General features: G+C 41.4%; 1 protein-coding gene and 1 long non-coding RNA gene across 3 annotated transcripts in view; both read right to left on the bottom strand.

Annotated features, from left to right (window-relative positions):
• The window catches only part of st6galnac3 (ST6 (alpha-N-acetyl-neuraminyl-2,3-beta-galactosyl-1,3)-N-acetylgalactosaminide alpha-2,6-sialyltransferase 3), a 110,664-nt gene extending 95,922 nt beyond the window's left edge, over nucleotides 1–14,742 (bottom strand). Inside the window, exon 1 of one of the 2 annotated variants that reach the window (XM_023964749.2) lies at nucleotides 14,430–14,742. In XM_023964749.2, coding sequence (XP_023820517.1) covers nucleotides 14,430–14,447 — 18 coding nt within the window. In that variant the 5' untranslated portion in view covers nucleotides 14,448–14,742. The remainder of the gene's footprint in view (nucleotides 1–14,429) is intronic. The other variant, XM_078933981.1, reaches the window with a different exon arrangement.
• LOC144986848 (uncharacterized) lies at nucleotides 450–8,499 on the bottom strand. The gene is made up of 2 exons (XR_013650706.1): nucleotides 4,936–8,499; nucleotides 450–3,706 (listed from the first exon to the last, which is right to left on the bottom strand). It is a non-coding gene; the product is annotated as an uncharacterized LOC144986848 (long non-coding RNA).
• Nucleotides 14,743–22,222: the final 7,480 nt, after the last annotated feature.

Genomic DNA, 22,222 nt, shown 5'->3' with positions numbered 1-22,222 from the left:
TGTTTTTAAGTTGGTCTTGTGAAGTTGCGGAGCTAGAACATTTTGTATGGGGGGTGGGCAGAAGACTTTGAAAGGGTGGCACAACACCAAAATGGAAGGCTATTAAAAATAAAAGAATAAGAAAAACATATTTGATCATTATTATTGTTTATATTTTGTGTAAAAATAATGCTTTTGTTATTTTTGCAATGCTTAAAGAAGCCTCGCGGTCCGCCGAAAGGCGAGCTACCGCCTGTCCCAGCCCCTGCCTCTCGGCGCCCCCTCGAAGCTCTTAGCTGAGTGTCTCGCGGGGTCCGAAGCGTTTACTTTGAAAAAATTAGAGTGTTCAAAGCAGGCCCGGTCGCCTGAATATCGCAGCTGTTGTGGCTTTATATGATGTTGCTCCGAGTTACCTTAGCGTGGGTGCTATCAGCGGGTCTCTTAATTAGGACAGACGACAGGGACACAGCTTTCGGTGCAAGAGCTTTTACATGTACTTTACTCTGAAACTCCTCATGGCATATACCGGCCGACAGCACCATCTATTGGTGGCGGTGGTTATTACTGCTGTCTATCACAATATACCACATCCCTCTTTTCCCAAGACATGTTAGTCATAACATCTTCAACAGTTGTTTAAACACAAAAGCACCCTCTAAATAATTTGAACATTAGACGGTCTTATGCTCTTAACATAATGGCTAGGCAAATTCAGATTGTAAACAACCTTACATTTAACAATGTGCATCTTAGTGCAGTAGTCTGAAACTTCGACATAAAAACATTTAACTTATTTCTTACAATGTTTCAAAACGAACATACTCTTTTCTTTTACGTAACCATTAAACAAATCAAAGCAACAGTATGAACACAAAACTGTCACATTAACTAGTCTCTGTATCTGGCAGGACGTATGACTGCTCGACCACTGCGTGTGAAGTACGGTGCTGTGTTTTCCATACTCTCTGAAGATGATTTCTGTGGGGAATCACATGCTGGTGGATCAACTGACTCTGGGTTTTGAGATAATAGTCCATCCGAGTCCAAATTCAGAGTTGTGTCCTTAAACAAACTTGAGTGTGTTTTCCTCAGATGCCTTCTGTTCCTCCTGAGAGTATTACCTGATGGTGTTCGCACGGTGTAGGAGCGTGGTTCCTCTCTTTGATGAACGATGACTGCTGGCTCCCAACCGCGGCGGGTTTGCATATGCACAGTGTCACCAGGAGATAGAACAGGTAGTGGTCTTGCACGCTTGTCAAAGTTCAACTTTTGCTTTGATTGCATGTCTCGTAGTTTTTCTGGCACGTTTTGTGGAGTTGACTGTCTCAACACATTACTAGAACATGGCAGGGTGCTGCGCAGGACTCGTCCCATCAACATTTGTGCGGGTGACAAGTTCAATCCAGTAACTGGAGTGTTTCTCAGTGATAACATCACTAGATGTGGATCAGTGCCGGTCTGGATTGCTTTCTTTAGTGCATGTTTGACAGTCTTAATGGCTCGCTCCGCCATTCCGTTTGAAGAGGGAAAACCAGGGCTGGAATGAGTGAGCTTAATCTCCCAAGCATCTGCGAATGATTTCATCTCATAGCTGGCAAATGGGACATGGTCGCTCACTATTTCTTTGGGAATCCCATGTCTTGCAAACACTGACTTCATCTTTTGAATGACAGAGTAAGCTGTTTTGTCTGGTAAGTTGAGAACCTCCGGGTATTTGGTCAGGTAATCAATTAACAGCAGATACGGCTGACCCTCCAGCTCGAAAATATCTGCTCCAATTTTCATCCACGGCAGCTCCGGAATCATGTGTGGAACAAGTGGCTCCGCCTGATTCTTTGGTTGCATTTGCTGGCACTGTTCACATTTTTGAATCATAGTCTCTATATCAATGGACATACCAGGCCAGTATAGCACTTTTCTTGCTTTAGCTTTCGTGCGCTGTATACCTTGATGAGCCATGTGCAGTTTTTCCAGGATAGTTTGTCGGAAGTTCTGTGGTATCACGATCTTGTCTCCTACCATGACTATGCCTTTGTGAATGCTGATGTTGTGTCGCATGGGCCAATAGCAATATAGTGCTCTGTCTAAACTTTTACGTTTAGCTGGCCACCCATGAATGTGTTTTTCACACACAGCTTGTAGTTCACTGTCTGTTGCAACTGCTGTTCTCAGTCTATTGAGTGTGTCTTCACTCAGTGCCTCTGTAGCCTCTAATGCATACACAACTCTCTCATCGCAGCCATTTTCACTTGTGGCGTCATTGCCACTGGTTGCTGTAGCACGAGAGAGGGCATCGGCTATGAACATGTGTTTGCCGGGCGTGTATGTGACAGTGAGTTCATACCTTTGCAGCTGTAACAGCATTCCTTGCAATCTGGCTGGTGCTTTGGACAGCGGTTTGCGCATGATCGCTTCAAGAGGCTTGTGATCAGACTGCACAGTCACTGGTCTTCCATAGACATACTGGTGGAATCTTTTGGTAGCAAACACAATGGCAAGCAGCTCTTTTTCAATTTGGGCGTATCTCTTTTCTGTGTCCGTGAGTGCTCGTGACGCATAACATACAGGTTGTCCATCCTGTAGCAGGCAAGCACCCAGTCCATCTTTTGAAGAGTCTGCTTGTAGAGTCAAGGATTTAGTTTGGTCATAGAATCTCAGAACTGGAGCTTGAGTTAGCGCCGTCTTCAGTGTGCTTAACGCAGCTGTGTGGTGTGGTTGCCACTGCCACACAGTGTCCTTCTTTAGTAACTGCCTCAAAGGTGCAGTAACCGACGCTTCATTTGGGATGTACTGTGCCAAGAATTTTACCATTCCCAGAAGACGCTGGAGACTTTGTTTATCCTCTGGAGTTGGCATGTCAATAATGGCTTTAATCTTTGTGTCGTCTGCTTTCTGGCCTGCTGCAGTTATGATGTGACCCATGTATTTCACTGTGTCTACTTTGAATTGAATTTTGTCCTTGTTAAACTTCACATTTGCTGTTTTCGCTCTCTCCATTACCTTTTGCAGGATTTCATCATGCTCGCGCTCTGAAGTTGCTGCTATGATCATGTCATCTGCGATGATAAATACACCAGGGATGTCACCAAAAGTCTCACAGTTCTTTTGTTGAAAAACCTCACTGGCAGACTTAATGCCAAATGGGAGCCGGAGGAAACGAAACCGGCCCCAAGGTGTGTTAAATGTGCAGAGCTTAGAAGATGGCTCGTCCAGTTTGATCTGCCAGTAACCATCTTTTTCATCCAGAATGGTGAAGATTGATTTTCCTGCCAGTTTACTACGAACATCCTCATGTGTGGGGATAGAATAGTGCTGGCGTTTTACTGCTTGGTTAAGGTCACAAGGGTCCAAACACACCCTTAGTGTTCCATTCTTTTTCTGTGTTGCAACCAGACTATTTACCCAATCTGTGGGCTCCTTGACTGGCTTTATAACATTTCTGTCTTGTAAGTCTTTCAGTGTCTTTTTCAGTGGCTCCATTATGGACAGTGGAACATTTCTGCATGCATGAATCACAGGTGTGACGTTTGGGTCTATGTGTATGTGGTGAACTCCAGGAAACTCACCCAAGCCTGTGAAGACCTCTGCGTACTTCTCAATGAGCTCTTCCTTGGTTGCTGGTGGTTTGGTTGGCTGTGGAGACTTTGCTGCTGCGATTGTCCCAATTCGTTTCACCAGGTGCAGCTGTTCACAAGCTTTTCCACCTAGGATCGACTTATCTGCATGGCTGGACACCAGAAAGTCACACACAGCTTTACACTTCCTTGTTTCACATTCAAGAGAAACTACACCATCTGGGTGTATGCGGGTTCCACCAAAAGCTATGAGGACAGTCTTTGTGGGCTGTAATTGAGGAGCACCAGGTAGCTTTGCATAAACTGACTTGGGCAGTACATTTGCATCCGCACCTGTGTCAAGTTTGAAAGTAACTTGCATGCCTTCAATGTTCACAGTTTCATTCCAACTACCATCTATGTCACCATCATCACTCCGCACCATGCCTATGTACAATGAGTCAACTTCAGTCTCAATGTTGTTCATGTTTTTCTTGAAGTAGCCTTTTTTCTCTGCATTTGTTCTGCATACCTTGGAAAAGTGATTATTTTTTCCACACTTGTGACACGTTGCTCCATAAGCTGGACACTGTCGAGGCTCGTGCTTATTACCACATTTGGTGCAAACCACTTGCTTGTTGCTGCTCGTTCTGTGTTTGCCATGTACTGATTTATTGTGTCCTTGAGCTTTCTTCAACGTATCCACTGCTGTGTCGTGGGTGACAGGTGTTGACTGCATGACCTGGATCTGTGCTTTGGCCACCTCTGCTGATCTGCATATTTCTAATGCTTTACGAAGAGTGAGGTCATTCTCCCGAAGCAGTCTCTCTTTCAGTCTTGTGTCATTTATGCTGAACACCAATTTATCCCTGATCATGCCTTCCTCATCAGCTCCAAACTCACAATTTTTGCTTTTTTGACGGAGCTCTGTGACATATCTGTCCACTGATATTCCTGACATCATTGGGTGTGACCAGAACTGATGGCGCTCAAATACAACATTCTTTTGTGGGCTACAGTAGTCTTTGAATGCTTTCAGAATGTCCTCCATCGTAAGTGCGTCTCCGGCTGGGGTAATAGCAAGTGTGTTGTACACTTCTAAAGCTTCCTCGCCGATGGTGTGAAGAAGAATGGCTATTTTAACCTTTTCATCTTTTTCCAACGCACCTGTTGCAGTCATGTACAACTGGAATCTTTGTTCCCACCTGCGCCAAGTTTCTGACAGATTGCCGGTGAGCAGCAGCGGCGATGGCGGTTTGAACTGCTCCATGTTTTCAGCAACGGTGAACTATGCTAATTTAAGCTAGCTCACTTGCGTGACTCGGCTGCAGTCTCCCTCTCACACGACAGCTAGCACTTCTGACACCATGTTGTGGCTTTATATGATGTTGCTCCGAGTTACCTTAGCGTGGGTGCTATCAGCGGGTCTCTTAATTAGGACAGACGACAGGGACACAGCTTTCGGTGCAAGAGCTTTTACATGTACTTTACTCTGAAACTCCTCATGGCATATACCGGCCGACAGCACCATCTATTGGTGGCGGTGGTTATTACTGCTGTCTATCACAATATACCACAGCAGCTAGGGGCTCTCACCGCCCGCCGAGGCGACCCGTGCTGGTCGCCGCGGAGGGGCCGCGGAGCGGCTGATGCCGCCACTCGCTCGCTGCCGGCGGCACGTGCGGGTCCCGCGCCTAAGGCGTCGGGGTTCCAGCGGTCACGCAGATGTCTTCTCTTCAGATGCTGAATCATGGAAGATGTGCTGTTGTGGTATGCCAGCTCTATTTTGCAGTAGAGACACTGCACCTTGTTCTCTTCTTTATTAAGTGTGTAATGATCCCCCACTTTAGACTATTTCTGCCGTTTATTTATAGATCTATTCTCCGCCATCGCGCCAACTAAATTCAAAAGGTCCGTGTGAATAAACGGTCCGTGTGACACAATCAAATCCCTGCGCCGCGCGTATAGTGCGCGTCAGGAATTTAACGAGGCTTCGAGGCAGAGTTTTTGCCTTGAGGAATTTTTGTAATCGAGTAACTCGAGGAATCGTTTCAGCCCTAAAAACTATTGGCTGCCAGGAACCAAAAACTTTGGATACTTAACACTGTCCTAAAAAAAACATTTTAACTTGCACGTTTTTTTCTTGTACACCCGATTGTTACAGTCTCTGATGCCGTTTTAAGTTTGTTAAGAGATTAGATGTGTTACTGTGGCGTACACTATCTTTGTGTAACAATGTCAACACACATCCATCCATCCATTTTCTTAACCGTTTATTCCCTTTCGGGGGGTTGCCGGAGCCTATCCCGGCCACTTGGGCGTAGGCAAGGGATACCCTGGACTGGTCGCCAGTCTGTCGCAGGGTAGAATATCCTCAATCACACATCCATTCACTCTCACACTCACACCTATGGACAATGTAGAGTTGTCAATCAACCTATGAAGCATGTTTTTGGACGGTGGGAGGAAGCCGGAGATCCCGGAGAAAACCCACGCATGCACGGGGAGAACATGCAAACTCCACACAGAAAGGTCCCCCATTGATGTTGTGTTTTTCATGTCCCCCAGCCGGGACTTGAACCGGGGGCCTTCCTGCTGTGAGGCAAGAGCGCTAACCACTGCGCCACTGTGCAGCCCATGTCAACACACAGACTTATCCAATTGTCTTTTCCGTTCATGGATGCTGACAAAAAAGCCAAAGTGTTCCCCCCACACAGAAGAGAGTAAGGAGATGGGGGGGGGGGGTCCTCATCTCTGGGCTCGTGTCTGCATTAGCCATATGTTGACGTGCTTACTGTCCATCACCTAATAGAGGTAAAAACCCACAGCTAACATTACTTCCGCCTCGTGCAAAGTTAATACATTGGCGACCTGGGGGTGAGCCCCACCTATAGCCACTAAGACTCATGGGAAGTGTGAAACCTTGTGTGTTGACTCCTTCACCATGACTGAGAGAGCTGTGAAGAGAAGTGAGGTTCATGTTGTTACGCTGTTTGAGTGTTCATAATAAATGGGTTGTAATGCTGGAATGGAGGTGGAGTAATCTATTTCTCTATCTACTTTCTCTCCGAGACTGTTTGAGGGTGTGTGGAGTATGGGGGGGCAAGGACAGTCAACGCAGCTAGTTCATTAGCAGCTCGGCTCTCGTTTCCCCGCTACGAGTGACAAAGCAGCTGGGTCGTTACAATGCATATGTGGGAGAAAAAAGTACCAAAACGGTACAGAAGTGAACCGATCCGAAACTGCCGTACCGAAACGGTTCAGTTCAACTATGTTATTTGTTATACCTAAAATAATTTTGTGTATGTCTTTACCTGCGAGGATTCTTTCTGAAATCTTTCCTAGACAACATAGCTCAATACCACTGGCTGACAGATCCATTTAACACAGCAGCACCTGCTGATTTGAGCTCTGCTGAGGAGGATCAGTTCATTGAATTCATGTCGGACTCCACCCTGAGGATGAGGTTTACATCACAGACACTCCCTGAATTCTGCTGGGTGTGGAGAGGGAGCATCCACTCATGGGCAGAGGCTGGGGGCATTCTGCTTCCATTCTACGTCTTATCTTTGGGAGATTTTCTGCTGTTGCCACTTTGAAAACAAAGAACAGAGCTAGGCTCAATATTGAGCAGGACTTGAGAGTTGCAGTAACAAACCTGTAACCTCATTGTGAAAAGCAGGCACATCGCAGTTAACACAACTTTGTGTTTCTTTTTGCACATATATTATTGTTCTTACAAAATAAACGATCCTTTATTTAGTTTTTTCTAGTCTCTAGCAGCAGGAATGTTTAAGATTTTGATATGGTGTTAAAGTTGAATGTTTTTGGCTTAATTTTTCGCTGGTTTGGCTTATGGTTTCGCTGTGTGGGGTGGCGGGAGGGATTAACATTTTTCCTCCTCCAAAGGGGGGAAAAAGAGAAAAGGTATTAACTTAGTCCACTTTCAAACGTCAGCTACTGTTCCCCAATACATAAAGAAAAAGAGATCCAAAAAAAAAAAAAAACTAAGGGGAAAACTTAATACCAGTTCTGGTGACAGTTCAATTGTAAAAAAAAAAACTTTCTCCAGGTTTAAACTTTTTCCAGAACTCAGTCAGGCAGCTTTTTATCAGTCTGCCTCCCAACCCGAGACAAAGGAGAACTTCACGAAGAGCCATCAATCCCACAACCCCTCCCAGAACACCACACATCAGAGCCTGAATTCATCATTGACTGTAAGATCAGCAGTCTGTTTGTGGGTCTCTCAGATTCACTGCTCGGGGCCTAATTGGACATACATCTATTCAAGTGTCAGCATAACCACCAAAACAGACTTGAGCTAGCGACGCCTGGTCTCCGTGCACTTCTCTGAGGGAACGCTGTGGTTTCCGGTAAAGGTCTGCAGCAGACCTTTAGGTCCTGTAACGTTTGCCCTGTGGCGTTTTCCTGATGATCAGGCTCAGGCGCAACAGTGAAACATAAATGGCCGAGGCAGAACATGCAGGCGTGGTTCCTCTTTGAGGTCAGGGTAAAAGTGGAAGCTCTGGAGCCGACCACTGCATTTAGAAATGCTTTGACCTTTCTGGCCTGCACCTTTCTCCGGCCAAACTGAGCCTCAGGCTCTGAGCGTGCTCCGGCAGCAACAGTAAGGATATACAGCCCTATGCAGCAGCGTAGCAAAACCTGAGGGGCGGGGTCATGACAGCGATCGATATATCAAGCCTAATGCTTAGGATCTGTACATTTTCCTTTAAAGGAAAACTGTAAAAAGAAAATATGAAAAACAACGTAAATGTTTAATAAAACATTATATGAATTTGTTAGAATACAAACCTGCAAGTAAAATAAAAAAATATGATTTTCTGTTAAAACACAAAATATGTAAACAAAAAGATGTTTGAGAAGTTTGAGTTCAAAAAGTGGCACAAACTGCTTTTGACAAAATACCTGAAATAAAAACACAAACAGCCGTTCACAGCTTCCTTGTGTTGTATTGGGGGGTGCGATGCGATGACAGGGGGGGGGGGGGGGGGGGGGGGGGGGGGTAGTGGTGGTTTTAGGCACAGGTAATACGGGCATTTGTCCGGTGCGCAAATTTAACGTGGGGGCGGGGGAAAACAATCTGCACCACTATTCAGTTCCTATTGTCTGTTAAATCACAGAGTTTTTAACAGCCTGAAACCTGTGAACTGCCGTCCTTGCAGCTAAGCGTTCTCGTCTCCTGTCACACGCGTGTGTGAGAACGAAAGGGGAGGGGTAGTGGGCTCAGGCTGCCAGGTTGACCGGGGCACATGGAGAGCTGCAAGCCCTGCCTGTTGCCCAACACCAGGATCACCACGTGCCTTTAGATTCCTCAGCTCATGCTAATAATGTCATTCTTCACGAGTTATTGTAGACATTTTGATGACGTGTCTTTATTTTCCATAAATGTCTTCTTTGTCTGCCTGTGGTTTAGTTGGTGTCAGTATTTGACATACAGACAGCAGGTAATGCAGGAAAACAGCTGCACTTTATGAGATCATAAACAAACAATCCATCATTTAGAAATAAAATCAGCACAATGTTTTTACCTATTTCTTCAGACTAAAAACGTTAAATATATTGGTGCTGCTGTGTTAATGTATCAGATCAATTTAAATCTAATATCATTTATTGATTAAATTATTTTTCTCAACATCAAATAGTTTAGTGGGATAAAATGTTTCTAGTTTAAATAAGGACTAACAGATTTTTTAATTCAGGCACTTTAAGCTTCTTCTCTTTTAGACTATAACAGGGTTTCTGTGTGTTTGTTGAAAGTGGATTTAAATTGATTTTTTCTTTTGTTCATGTTAAAAGATACAATTTTAGGTATACTTACACAATTTCTATAGATATTAACCTAATATATTGTCACCATGGCGAGTGTGTGTCTGGGGTGGGGGTTATGGGGGGGTGGGGGGTTAAGGGGGGCGCGAAACATTTTCTTTAGGGGGGGCCTGGCAAAACATGATTGAGGAGCACTGCTGTAGGGTATTGTTATAGCACGTCTGTAGGATATCTGACAGGATCCTACATGTCATTTATCTTTACCTGCCATTCTCATCTGAGCTGAACTGGTTTGAGGCGTTAAAGTTCCCCTCTGATCATCTTTTGATCTTATTGTAAAACCTTCCCAGCGGTCTTTCATTAACAAATATGTCATTTTTAGCCACGTTTCTGCAGAGCGGCAGGAGTTCATTAGAAATTCACCTCTGAGTAGTGGGCGGGGCTGTTGGTGTGGAACCCCCCCCCCTCTCACACACACACACACACACACACGCACACAGTGATTTGAAGAAATACTAAGAAATACAATTTGGATCTTAATGTTCTTTAAATATGTTCTCCGTTATCAGACAAATGCCACAAGAACATGTTAAAAACACCAAAAACAACCTTTTCCTCAGACTGGGACTTTAACTGTTTTTAACTCAAACTTTACATAGTCTAACTGTGTTTTTCAACCTTTTTATGAGCCACGGAACACTTTAACCTCGACAAAAACCAGCTTTAGCTGGTATTTTTGTTGGAACCGAGAGACTTTATGAGCTAAATCGGGACAAGGAAGTGAAGACTTTAACCACTTCTGATTGGTCAGACTGATGACGTGCGATTAAGCCTCCAAGAATGATTGGTGGAGACAGTTAAAGGGGCGGGACTTTTCCAAAAACAGCTGTAGCTGCGGCTAAATCGCGGTACCGTCATTCTTATCAAAATTTCTTTAATAGAATCAAATAAACACAAAGAAAAAAGTATTTTACGACCTTTCATATTCCTAACTACTCAGTGTTTTATCAGGGCCTGTTTGGATGAACAAAGAGCTGATATCCTGGAGATGGGAAATGTTTTTAGATCAATTAATAGGGACAATTCAGAGGATGTGTTGGTATGGCCTGACTTGGAGTCAGTGTTTTAGCTTTGTGATCCATTTATGAAGTGAGTTCCTCAACACTAAGAACAGTCAAACTCTCAAAGAAGGGAAAAGTGAGTTAAATGACATCTGTGAGGCCATTCTAGAGCCAAAGATTCAACAGCCCCCTGCTATTGGGCGCAATTTTTATCTCAAATAAAATATAACAATAAAGTTCATTTAAAATCACCTCCAATACAATTCACTGTGAACTTCTAAACCCGGTCGGCAGGGAGATAAAATGTCTCCCTGGAGAGCAGACTGGGTTCATTTCTGTTGTAAAGTTGGCCTGTCTCAGACTGAAGTGAAGGAGGCAGCACTGTCTCATCTTAGGGGTTATTTAGTGTACAAAGGAGAACATTGTGGGTGTTTTATGAAAGCTCAACTATTATAGCAAACAGTTAAAATTATTTTTTGTATTGATTCTTTTGGTACCTTTTCATGGGTCAGGGGTGTCATTCTTTGCTGATGATGCACTTCTTTTAATTACCCCAGCTTTTGGGGCTTCCTGTTTGCCAAAAACCACCTGATCCACAGCAGCATGTAGGACTGGAGACTGACACTTTTGCTGTAAAGGTCGTGTCACACGGCCGCTATGTACATTTTGCGCATATCACACCGATGGAAATGGGTCATGCGAGAATTAACGTGGAAAAAGTGAGAAAAGTTGTGGTTTTTACGTGAAATATTCACAGATGTATCACGATGAACCACAATAAAACCATGAAAAAAGTACAACTAAACAATGTAAAGAACACGTAAACCAACTTAAAACATGAACCGTTCATGGGTATTGCGCCGTTTATATGCAATTTATTAGTAATTCATGCTTCAATGACTTCATTTTAACATGATACGTGCGCCGTATACGCGATATAAAAGTTATACATCTGTGATTCATGCGTGAAAAGTCCAATAGACACACGTAAGAGGAACTGCTGTGAAAAGACACAAATTTGTCAAAGCGTCTCACAAAAACCACACATGATTGCATAAGATTCACGTAATAATTGCGTATAAACTATGTAAAATATGCATAAACTGCTCAATTCTCAACCAACCAAACATTTTGAACAGCTCAAAACCGAATTCACCTAAAGTCTTGTCGGCTGAAACCATCGACCAACGGACATCTGCGCACATCGCCTAACGCAAGAAACACTAATGAACTACGCATATCACAAATGCATCGCAGAAGACCAACATTTCATACGTGGAAAATGTACAAAATGTAGATAGTTGCTGTGTGACACGGCCTTAAGGTGGAGCTTAAAAAGAAGAATTTCTTGAACTGTTTGTGTAGGTACGATGCACTAAACCACCTTTGGGCAGCTGTTGAAGCATTAATGCCTTTTTTCTATTTTTCCCATGAGTCTATTTCTATCTATTGCTACCACAAAATCTGTGAGCTGTTGAATTATTTGTCCTACATTAGTTAAAATGCTAAATGTGGATGTTTGTCCATTAAGGTGAATCAGATTCATGAATTTCAGGATCAAAAACGTTAATTTTCCTCATTCAAATCAAAAGTCTTACAAACATTTTCTCACCAATGTGCTTTTTTTTCCAAACCAACTCAAATCAACAGCAGTGATATCATTTAATTTAAAGCTACACTTCATTTACTCCTGTCCACTTCCAGATTACATTTCCTTCAGTCATTCAGCAGTTAGCACTTTGTAATTATATTTTCTTTGTTCCATGTTTTTGGAATATATTAACATACTACAGTGTCAAATCTAGTGTGAAATTAACTGCAGTCTCAGATAACAAGAGGGGAATGAACCAGCAGGCGAGTGCGTGACCAAGTTTTTAAAGCAAAATATTGCTGAAGGATTGTTTCCAAATGGGAACAAGAAAGATTAATAGATGAGTGACAGCACCCAAAGTGAAACCTCCACTAAATTAGACTTCTGGGAAGAGGACAGTTTAACCACACTATTTGATACCATTTCAAGTTTATTATTTGTTAAAGTTTAGCACTTTAACTGGAGGAACTGTATTTATTTTATTGTGATTGCTAAAGTCAACTATGATAAATTGACTATTTCTTTGCATAATTTTTAATTAATTTTTATGTGACTCCACAGATCCTCTTCTTTATTGGTCAAGGGTTGCTTACTCTGTTCTTGAACTGAAAATCTCAGGTTTTCAAACAAAATGAGACTTTTTTGGCAGTTTTGTGACACAAAACATGTCAAAATGCAAACATTGTTTAACCCGTGAGGCAGCATAAAAAAACCTTTCAAATGTGTCAGGAAACAGCAGCGTTACATTTGTGGAGGCTGAGGTGTCAGCTGAATAAAACAAGGCGGTTTTAAAGGATTACAGCATAAATAAAAGTGTTTCTGAGGTCATCTGGTAGGGTCAGTGTGTGAGAACAGACATCATTCATCACTTTTCTCATGTCAACTGTTTACAATTGCTGTCAAATCCGTATTTAGCTGTCAGTCAGAAAAAATCAAATCAATATTTATCATTATTCAATATTAAAGGGATTTTCAGTAGTCCAACACATATTTTAACTTTAACCAGCTAACTTTAAAGTGTTTGCAAATCCAATCAAAGATAATTACAGACTAAAACTCACTTTTTTACAGAGATTAAATATCGTTCTAATTTAAAAAAGGCATCTAATTTAAAGGCATGTTTATAAATTCCTGCAGCAACAATTTCTGTCTGTTTTTCCAAATGTCTCCCTGGAGAGCAGACTGGGTTCATTTCTGTTGTAAAGTTGGACCGTCTCAGACTGAAGTGAAGGAGGCAGCACTGTCTCATCTTAGGGGTTATTTAGTGTACAAAGGAGAACATTGTGGGTGTTTTATGAAAGCTCAACTATTATAGCAAACAGTTAAAATTATTTTTTTTATTTATTTTTTTTGTACCTTTTCATGGGTCAGGGGTGTCATTCTTTGCTGATGATGCACTTCTTTTAATTACCCCAGCTTTTGGGGCTTCCTGTTTGCCAAAAACCACCTGATCCACAGCAGCATGTAGGACTGGAGACTGACACTTTTGCTGTAAAGGCCGTGTCACACGGCCGCTATGTACATTTTGCGCATATCACACCGATGGAAATGGAACATGCGTGACTCAACGTGAAAAAAGTTAGAAAAGTTGTGGTTTTTATTTTCCTGTTTGTCATGAGTGAGAATGTTTTATTTGGACCTTTGGAGCTTTGGATGATAGAAATGTAAAATTAAGAGATAAACCATGAATTCTGTAGCAGTTCTCAAAACTTTCAATCACAAGTTTTGAATGACCAAACACCTGGAAAACACAATTTCACTTTTATGCAAAGTCCTCAACAGTTTGTAAGAACTTCCAAAGCAGTTTGCTCACTAAAATCATCTCTCATTTAACGATTGTGAGCCCTAAAAACAAATTTTTCCCCTCTTTCTCACCTCAAAGATCCATTCTTAGTCACATTTTGAGCTTTGAACACATTTAAAGCCACTTAAAAACAGAAAAAGCTGCAATAACTTTAACACACTTTGTGTAAACAACTGAGGGGAGAGGGAGTGGTGTGCATGGCCAACTACTGCCCTGAGCAGGAGGAAGGTGGGAGGAGAACACCTGATTATGGGGCGCATGAGAGGAGAACACCTGAGTAGGAGGAGCATAGCATGGGAGGAGAACACCTGAGTAGGAGGAGCATAGCATGGGAGGAGAACACCTGAGCAAGAATTGCATGGGAGCAGAACGCCTGACAGGCGACTCGTGGGAGGAGAACATCTGCAGGAGGCTCATGGGAAACGGGCCATGTCACAGGAGGAGCATGGTGGACGCCTGCAGCAAGCAACAGGGTTTGTTTTTGTATCCGTGGAACACTAATCCACGCAGGAGACACCAACAGAGGGAGGGATGGAGCCCGTGGAGCATCTCCAGCACATGCTGCCTCACGTCCGTTAAGATCCTCCTCCATCACCTCCATTCGACCACCTTAACCCGTCTGAAGTAAATATCTGTGGAGCCCCTCTTACCTTCCACAACCAGGCCATTCTCGTGTCTACGCAGACAATGGAGGACCGCTTGTTTTCTTCACCTCTGAAGCGCCTTCATCGCATCCAGCCGCATGAACGTTTGTTCAGGCGTTCTTCACGGGCCCGCGCGCGGGGGAAAACCGGGAATCGGCTCCATAAATGTTGTTGAGTGCACCGTTATTCGCGTCTCTTCTCCTGGGTTCCTTTTTTTTCCTCCCATAGATCTGTTAGACCAACGCTGCGGTGCTATTGGCCCGTGGAGACGCAGAGCTCCGCCCAGTCACGTCACGTGACAGCCTGTGATTTCCTGACTCCTGCTTCTGACATCAAACAGCACGCGCGCATGAACACAACCCTGTCTGTCTGTGAGAGGCTTTATTCTGAAGTGTTACTGTTTAAAAAATTGAAATTCTTTGAGTGTTAATGTTTAATTTTCAGTAAGAATCCAAATTAGATTAAAAAACATACATTTTAATGATGGTATGATATAGGAGGCAGTGAAAAGAAGGTTAACTGAATTTGTATTTAAGTGCTAGAAAATAACACTGAGAATGGATTCAGTTTGCTTTTGAAGCTCTTTCCATTCTTTTTAGTTTAAAGATTCTGTTACAGTGGAACTCCGGTTTTTGCTGGTTTTGTAAGCTGGATCCCCAGTTTATGTAAAAAAATTAATTAAAAATAAATTATTGAAATCAATTAAAAAGTGGGCCCTAAACCCTGAATTTTGGAAAGGGTCTTAATGTTAGAACAACTGTAAACTGTTGCTCCACAAACTCAAGTTGCAGGAATGTTTGGGGCAAGCTGGAGGACCGCCTCCAAAATGACCTTCTATATGAGACATGCTTGTTTGTTCAGATGGACCAGCACAACCACGGTGACTAACTAATGGGATGCTGTCCCATCATAGTGTGTTAGCTGACTGAAGCTGTTGTGGTCGTCAGAGGTTTTCCACACGTATGCACGGTTGCAGTTTGTGACATGCCACAATGGCTTACTTCTTCCAAAACCAACAAACACCAACACAATATGTAGTCTGACATTAGTAGAGGAGAATTGTCATTGGTACATCCCACACGCTGTCATCCTACATGCCCCTTACTGGAGAGACACCTTTTAAAAGGGGAAAAAAATGTTATTCATAACAAGTTCTGTTTTTACAAAATGAGAAAATAAAATTCAAGTTGACCTCTGTAAACTAAAGCACTTCTTTGAAAAATATGTAAATGAAAATTTACAAATGTGTTTATTAAAATTGAAGTTGATCCACCACATTCCTTTTAAATACATTTACTTACAACATTAAAACACAAATCATGAGAAGACAGAGCGGGTCACTGAGAGGAAAAAGTATTCATGTAAAGGAAAACATAACTGTTAATTTAAATAAAAGGCAGGAATATGTGTATAAAAAGTCAAATTGAAACCAAACAAAAAGAGGGAAACCTGGACCCCAACAGCAACAAGGAAAACTAAATGTTTAGAAATTGAAAGATAATTGACTGAAACCAGGAGGGATACATGATTAGCTCAGAGTTACAATACAAGAAGTGAAATAAAACCGAAGACCTGGCAAGACATCGTCCGTGCATCCATCCAATGATCCCACCAAGGGTAAAATCAATCCATCCATCTTCCTCTGCTTATCCGGGTCGCGGGGGCAGCAGTCTAAGCAAAGATGCCTAGACTTCCCTGACCCCGGCCACTTCCTCCAGTTCCTCTGGAGGGACCCCGAGCCGTTCCCAGGCCAGCTGAGCGACGTAGTCTCTCCAACGTGTCCCGGGTCTTCCCCAGTGGGACATGCCCGGAACACCTTCCCAGGGAAGCGTCCAGGAGACATCCGGACTAGACGCCTGAGCCACCTCAACTGACTCCTCTGGATGTGGAGGAGAAGCGGTTCTACTCCGAGCTCTCTGCGGGTGACAGAGCTTCTCCCCCTATCTTTAAGGGAGCGCCCAGCCACCCTACAGAGGAAGCTCATTTCATATTCGGGACCTCGTTCTTTTGGTCATTACCTAGAACTCATGACCATAGGTGAGTATTGGAACGAAGATCGACCGGTAAATTGAGAGCTTTGCTTTCTGGCTCAGTTCTCTCTTCACCACAACAGACCGGTACAGTGACCGCATAACTATGGACGCTGATCCAATCCGACTGTCAATCACACCCTCTGGTCTTCCCTCACCCGTGAACAAGACCCCAAGATATGTAAACTCCTCCACCTGGGGCAGGGACACTCCATCCACAGAGAGATGGCAAACTACCTTTCTCCAATCTAGAACCATGGCCTCAGATTTAGCGGTGCTGGTAAAATATAGTCACAGGAAAATATTAAAACAGGGGATCAATTCTTCACAAAAACATCACAGCATTCTTTCCTACAGCCATAATGACTACCCCACATAATCAACACAAAAATATTCATTTTCTATAAGGAAACCCAAATGAATCCAAACGTTCTATGAGTCACTCTTACTCGTGTACATCATCTTGTTTCATGTTGTGTGAAATCCTTGGCAACATCTTTCTGCAAACATTAACGCTAACCCTGCTCAGACACTGGCTCACAAGCCAATAATCACAGGAGGCAATGGCATTCACTTTTCTTTCCTGAACTTTCTAATCCAGCACTGCTTTCAAGAGGGTGCTCGACAAATGCCATCCTTACATTCCTCTCTGCTTCGTCCAGTGGGCTGACACTCTCTAAAGCACAGCCATCTGACGGCTTCTTCAGCTCCAACCAGAGAGTGAGCTGTAGCAGGTCTCAGAATGAGTCTTCTTTCAGTCCTTTCCTGCTTCACCTGAATTCCGGAGATTCCACAGCCTGAAGAATGAAAACACTCTGCCTTCCCCTGTGAAGCTGCCCTGAAAGCAGAAACACTGAGATGGTTGTAGCTCAGCAGCTGTCAGTTTGAGGGTTAAAACCCCAAGCTAGACTGTCATTGTGTCCTTGGGCAAGACTCTTAAACCTGCATAACTTTGAAGTGTGTTACAGTCTGGAGACATTTCCTGAATGTTGGTCCTTTGTTGCTCAAGTGAGTCCGACAGATATAAAATCAGTTTTAGGCACCTATATATATATATATAGATAGATAGATAGATAAATAGATAGATAGATAGATAGATAGATAGATAGATAGATAGATAGATAGATAGATAGATAGATAGATAGATAGATAGATAGATAGATAGATAGATAGATAGATAGATAGATAGATAGATAGATAGATAGATAGATAGATAGATAGATAGATAGATAGATAGATAGATATAGATATATATATATATATCTATATAGATATATATAGATAGATATAGATATAGATATATATATATATATATATATATATATATATATATATATATATATATATATATATATATATATATATATATATATATATATATATATATATATATATATATATATATATATATATATATATATATAGATATAGATATATATATAGAGAGATATAGATATATATAGATATATATAGATATATCTATATATATATAGATATATAGATATATCTATATATCTATATATCTATAGATATATAGATATATATAGATATATCTATATATCTATATATATATTAGCGCTCTGGCCTCACAGTGGGAGAGCCTTGGTCTGAATCTTGGCAGGATGTGTGTGGAGTTTCCATTTTTTCATTGTGCTTGGTGAGTTTTCTGCTGACACTCTGTTTTCCTCCCACAGTCCAAAAAAGATGCTTCTTAGCTTCATTGATTGTCCCTAGATGGACGGACGGATGAACGGACGGACGGATGGGTCTTGTGCAGGGTTTACAGTTTGTGCACTTTTAGTTCTTTGACTTTTTCAAGTCTTTCTTTAGATCCAACCTCTCTCGGCTCAAAAGTGGAGATCTTTATTGTCAGCATAACCCATTCTTCACACAGTCTGTTGCTGTTATTTTTTCTTTTAGATATCTACACATTTGTACTCAAAGTTTCTGGTTTTTAAATAATTACTTAATTAAAATGATCATTTCCAACAGAAAACAGTGCTGTGAGCAGACTTTGACATGCTAATATTTTTACATCTGCAATGTGGAAAGATTCATAGACAGATGTAAAACTTTCGTTTCCTAAAGCAAAACCACCAAATATCAGCAGCTTGTTTTCTCTAAAAAGGAGAATTTGTTGAGGAAAAAAGTTTTTTTTTGTCCACTGTCCAGCTTCTGAAGAACAAAGTATCTAATCAGAAGGATTTCTTATAATATAATATAATATAATATAATATAATATAATATAATATAATATAATATAATATAATATAATATAATATAATATAATATAATATAATATAATATAATATAATATAATATAATATAATATAATATAATATGGTTGCCAGCAAAATATTTACAGAAATTAGATGAGTTTTAGTCTTATTGTAAAATAAAATTACAAAGGAAAAGTATTACAGTTCACAGAAACATATTTACATATCTTGCGCTGATCTTTGTTGTAACTCTTTTTGTCAGAGGATTAAATTCCAAATGCAGTGGCTCAAAACAGTTTTTCTAGACATCAACAGCTTTTCTTTTGAGGAAAATAATTACATGTCTTTTCTTTCACCTTGTATGAAATATCTTTGTCTAATTTTACTCTGAAAGGAAGATTTTATTTCTCTTCTGCTCTTTTGTTGCTATTGTCTGTCTTTGAGGGAAAAAAGTGTCCGTCACAAAAAGAGTTCTGCAAGTTCTTATTATCAGCATCATCTTGTTCAAGGTTTCATATTGATCTCTAGATTCCTGAACCACGTCATGTTCTGGAAAATGCTAAATCACTACAGAAATGTAATGTAGCAGCTGAAAAAGATCAGTGAATCATTTTTTTATGAAACGTCAGTTCACAACCAAAGTAGCTTGAAGGCACTACATAGAGATAAAAACAATCAAACCAGCGTTTATCTATGATTGTTAAAATATAATATATTCCAGATCAACATTATCAGATTCAGTTCAGATGATTCCAGTAAGTCTAGGTTGTCTTTATTGTTTATTAAGCACTGAATAAATGACCAACAGATTCCATCAAAGGGTTTTCAATGTATTCCTTGCCAACAAGGAGGAAACTTCCTCTAAATCAGGGGCCTTAAACTTGCGGCCCGCGGGCCATTTGAGAGCCCTAGAGGATATTTTGCAGCAACTCCTTAATATGAAGGTTTAATGTTAGTGTGTCTCGCCAGTTTTGTATGAATAACACTTTTCAGTGTTGTATGTGGAGCCGATGAACCAACCAATCACGGTTGACTCTTGGGGGTGTGACGTTGACCGGGCTTAAAGCAGGGAAACATTTGAAGCAGGAAACTTGACAGCCCCTCCCCGGACCACATTAAGGAGTTCCTCACTTTCCTTTTAATGGAGTCCTTTTTTGAATTTTCTAAATCCATGCAGCCAGTGCTGAACCTTTTTTCTGGGTCACATGGACCCGGAGGAGGGTTAAAAGTGTGATTACGGTGACATACGGTGGCGTATCAACTCTAACCAAAAGGTTCCCTGTGACTGCAGCTCACCGCTCCCTCAGAGGATGGGTCACCTGTGGAGAATAAATGTCACACACCTAGATATGTGACAGCTAACATTAAACATGTGGGAGCAACAACAAGATTTAGTCCTAGACACACTTTAAAATAAGTGGGGAAAATGCAACGATAGACGTCTTTGAGATGCTGGTTCATCGCCTGGATCGTTGGTGAGACCAGGCAGAGAAAGGCGCCTTAGATGAAGGTGACCAGCTGGGTGATCTCAAAAAACGCTTATTGTGCATCTTGGCTGCACTTATTTGGTGTCGCCAACATGCATTTCCATCCGTTTTTGAGCCTTTGTTTGATCTCAGTTATGTCTAACGCTTGTTCAGATCTCCAGTGAACAGCGCCGTTCTTTTATTAACCACAGTTTGAATTCAGTCTGAAAATATAGGAGTGGCTGACCGGTTGCTCTGAAAAAACTTCTGACTGCAAAAAGTCACAAGAAAGAAAATCCAAAATGGTTACTGAATTTTGTTTCTTCCTTTACTGATTTCAAAGAGCAATTAAAAAAAACATTCAACACAGATTTAAAATCGGGAACATGTACTCTCTTCTTCACCTTGAACTTTAATAAGTCCAAGTCCAGTCCAGATTTACTGAAAATCATCTTCAACCAGACTGAGGGTCTCAGCTGTTTGGGAGGAAGTGCTGCCAAGTGTCCAGCAGTAAGAAGAAGACAAGAGAAGCCATGTTCAGAAAAAAAACATTGATAGAGGTTAAAGAACTGTAAAAATTTAAGTCTTCTTTTGTGTTTAGCAGTTACAATTTCCCAGTATTATAAGGACGTTTGAATCTGAATATAGCAAATACAGACCACTAAATAAACAGAATTTTATTACTGATTTATTAGCTAATAATTGTTTTACTTAGGTATTTGATTTTTATTCTAATGAAAGTTTTATTAGTCAATTTTGTCCAAAAAACAGTTAATAAAAGAGTATAGTAATAGTATAGTACATGTTCCATGCAAATTTACTACCAAAGAAGGGATGTACCCAAGGAAGTCACACTCAACTTGGGTTGTGGAGTCCTTGTTCATCTTATTTTGTGTTATAAAAAATGATTTAAAAAAAATCAAAGAAAAACTGCCTTTTTTTAAATTTCTGATTCAAACTGGCATTCGCTCTCGCGCACACTGAAAGTCTGGCCCAGCCTAAGCTAGACCCTGCCATGAGTGGCCCCAAGGTAAATTGAGTTTGAGACCCCTGCTCTAAATGGAAGATTTAAGAAGAAACTTCCAGCAGAACAAGACTCAGTGGCTGTTCATTTGCTGTGAGCAGTTGGGTTCAGAGAAGACAAGAAAGAGATGGACAACGGTTGAAAAACACTGGACCCTCCTGTGAGAGGAAAAGGCAGACAGGAAGAACCGGAAGGAGACAGGAGGCAAGAAACAGAGGTGAGAAACCAGGAAGCAGGTGAGCTCAAAGTCTCTGAACACATGTGGTAAGACAAAAGAGCAACAGGACATTACGATGACGTATAAACTGAAAGATTCCTGAGACATCTGTCATTGCAAGCAAGCCAAGTTTCCTTTATGAAGCTGTTATCCCAGGAAGAATTACAAGTTGCTTAAGAAAACAGGACAAAAATGACACAAAACATAAAAGACATGCAACATGTTGCAGATAAACATCCTGTAGTACCATCATAACCCACGCTTAACAATAATCCCGCTGAAATAAAAAGATCTTCAGGTGGAACAGAGCCGTCCAGAGTTTAGGAGCCATCACTTGGGTTTTAAAATGTGTCAGGAATAAGCAATAAAACTTGACCTGAGGATCTAAGAGCACCAGATTTATGAAGTTTGGGAAGCTCATGAAGAATCTGATCATGTAAAGCTCTAAAAGGAAGAACTAACATTTTTAAAAGGTTTCTAAGATGACCTGGAAGCTGCTAAAACTCCAGGGATGTGTGCTTTTCTGCTGGTGTGGATATAAAAACATGCGGCAGAGTTCTGAACACCATGGAGGCGGTGAACCTTCTTTTGGGTTCAACAAGTAAGCGGACCGGTACCATGACATGACAGACATGATCAAATTAATGCATGAATAATCATTTCAAGCTCTACCTTTGATACCAGAGACCTCTACTTAGAGATGTTCATCAACTTGAAAAGTCTGTTTCTGTTTAATATCTTAACATGGTGATTGAGTGGTATTGTGAGGCAAACATGACACAAAGGTTCTGAATTCTGGCCAGGATGGACAAGTCTGATCAGAGAGATCTTCTTCTCTGTCTT

This window comes from Oryzias latipes, chromosome 17 (assembly GCF_053564925.1).
Source record: "Oryzias latipes strain Hd-rR chromosome 17, Olatipes_Hd-rR_3.1".
NCBI lineage: Eukaryota > Metazoa > Chordata > Actinopteri > Beloniformes > Adrianichthyidae > Oryzias > Oryzias latipes.
Note: the sequence above shows the minus strand (reverse complement) of the source record. Positions and strands in the feature narration are given on the sequence as shown.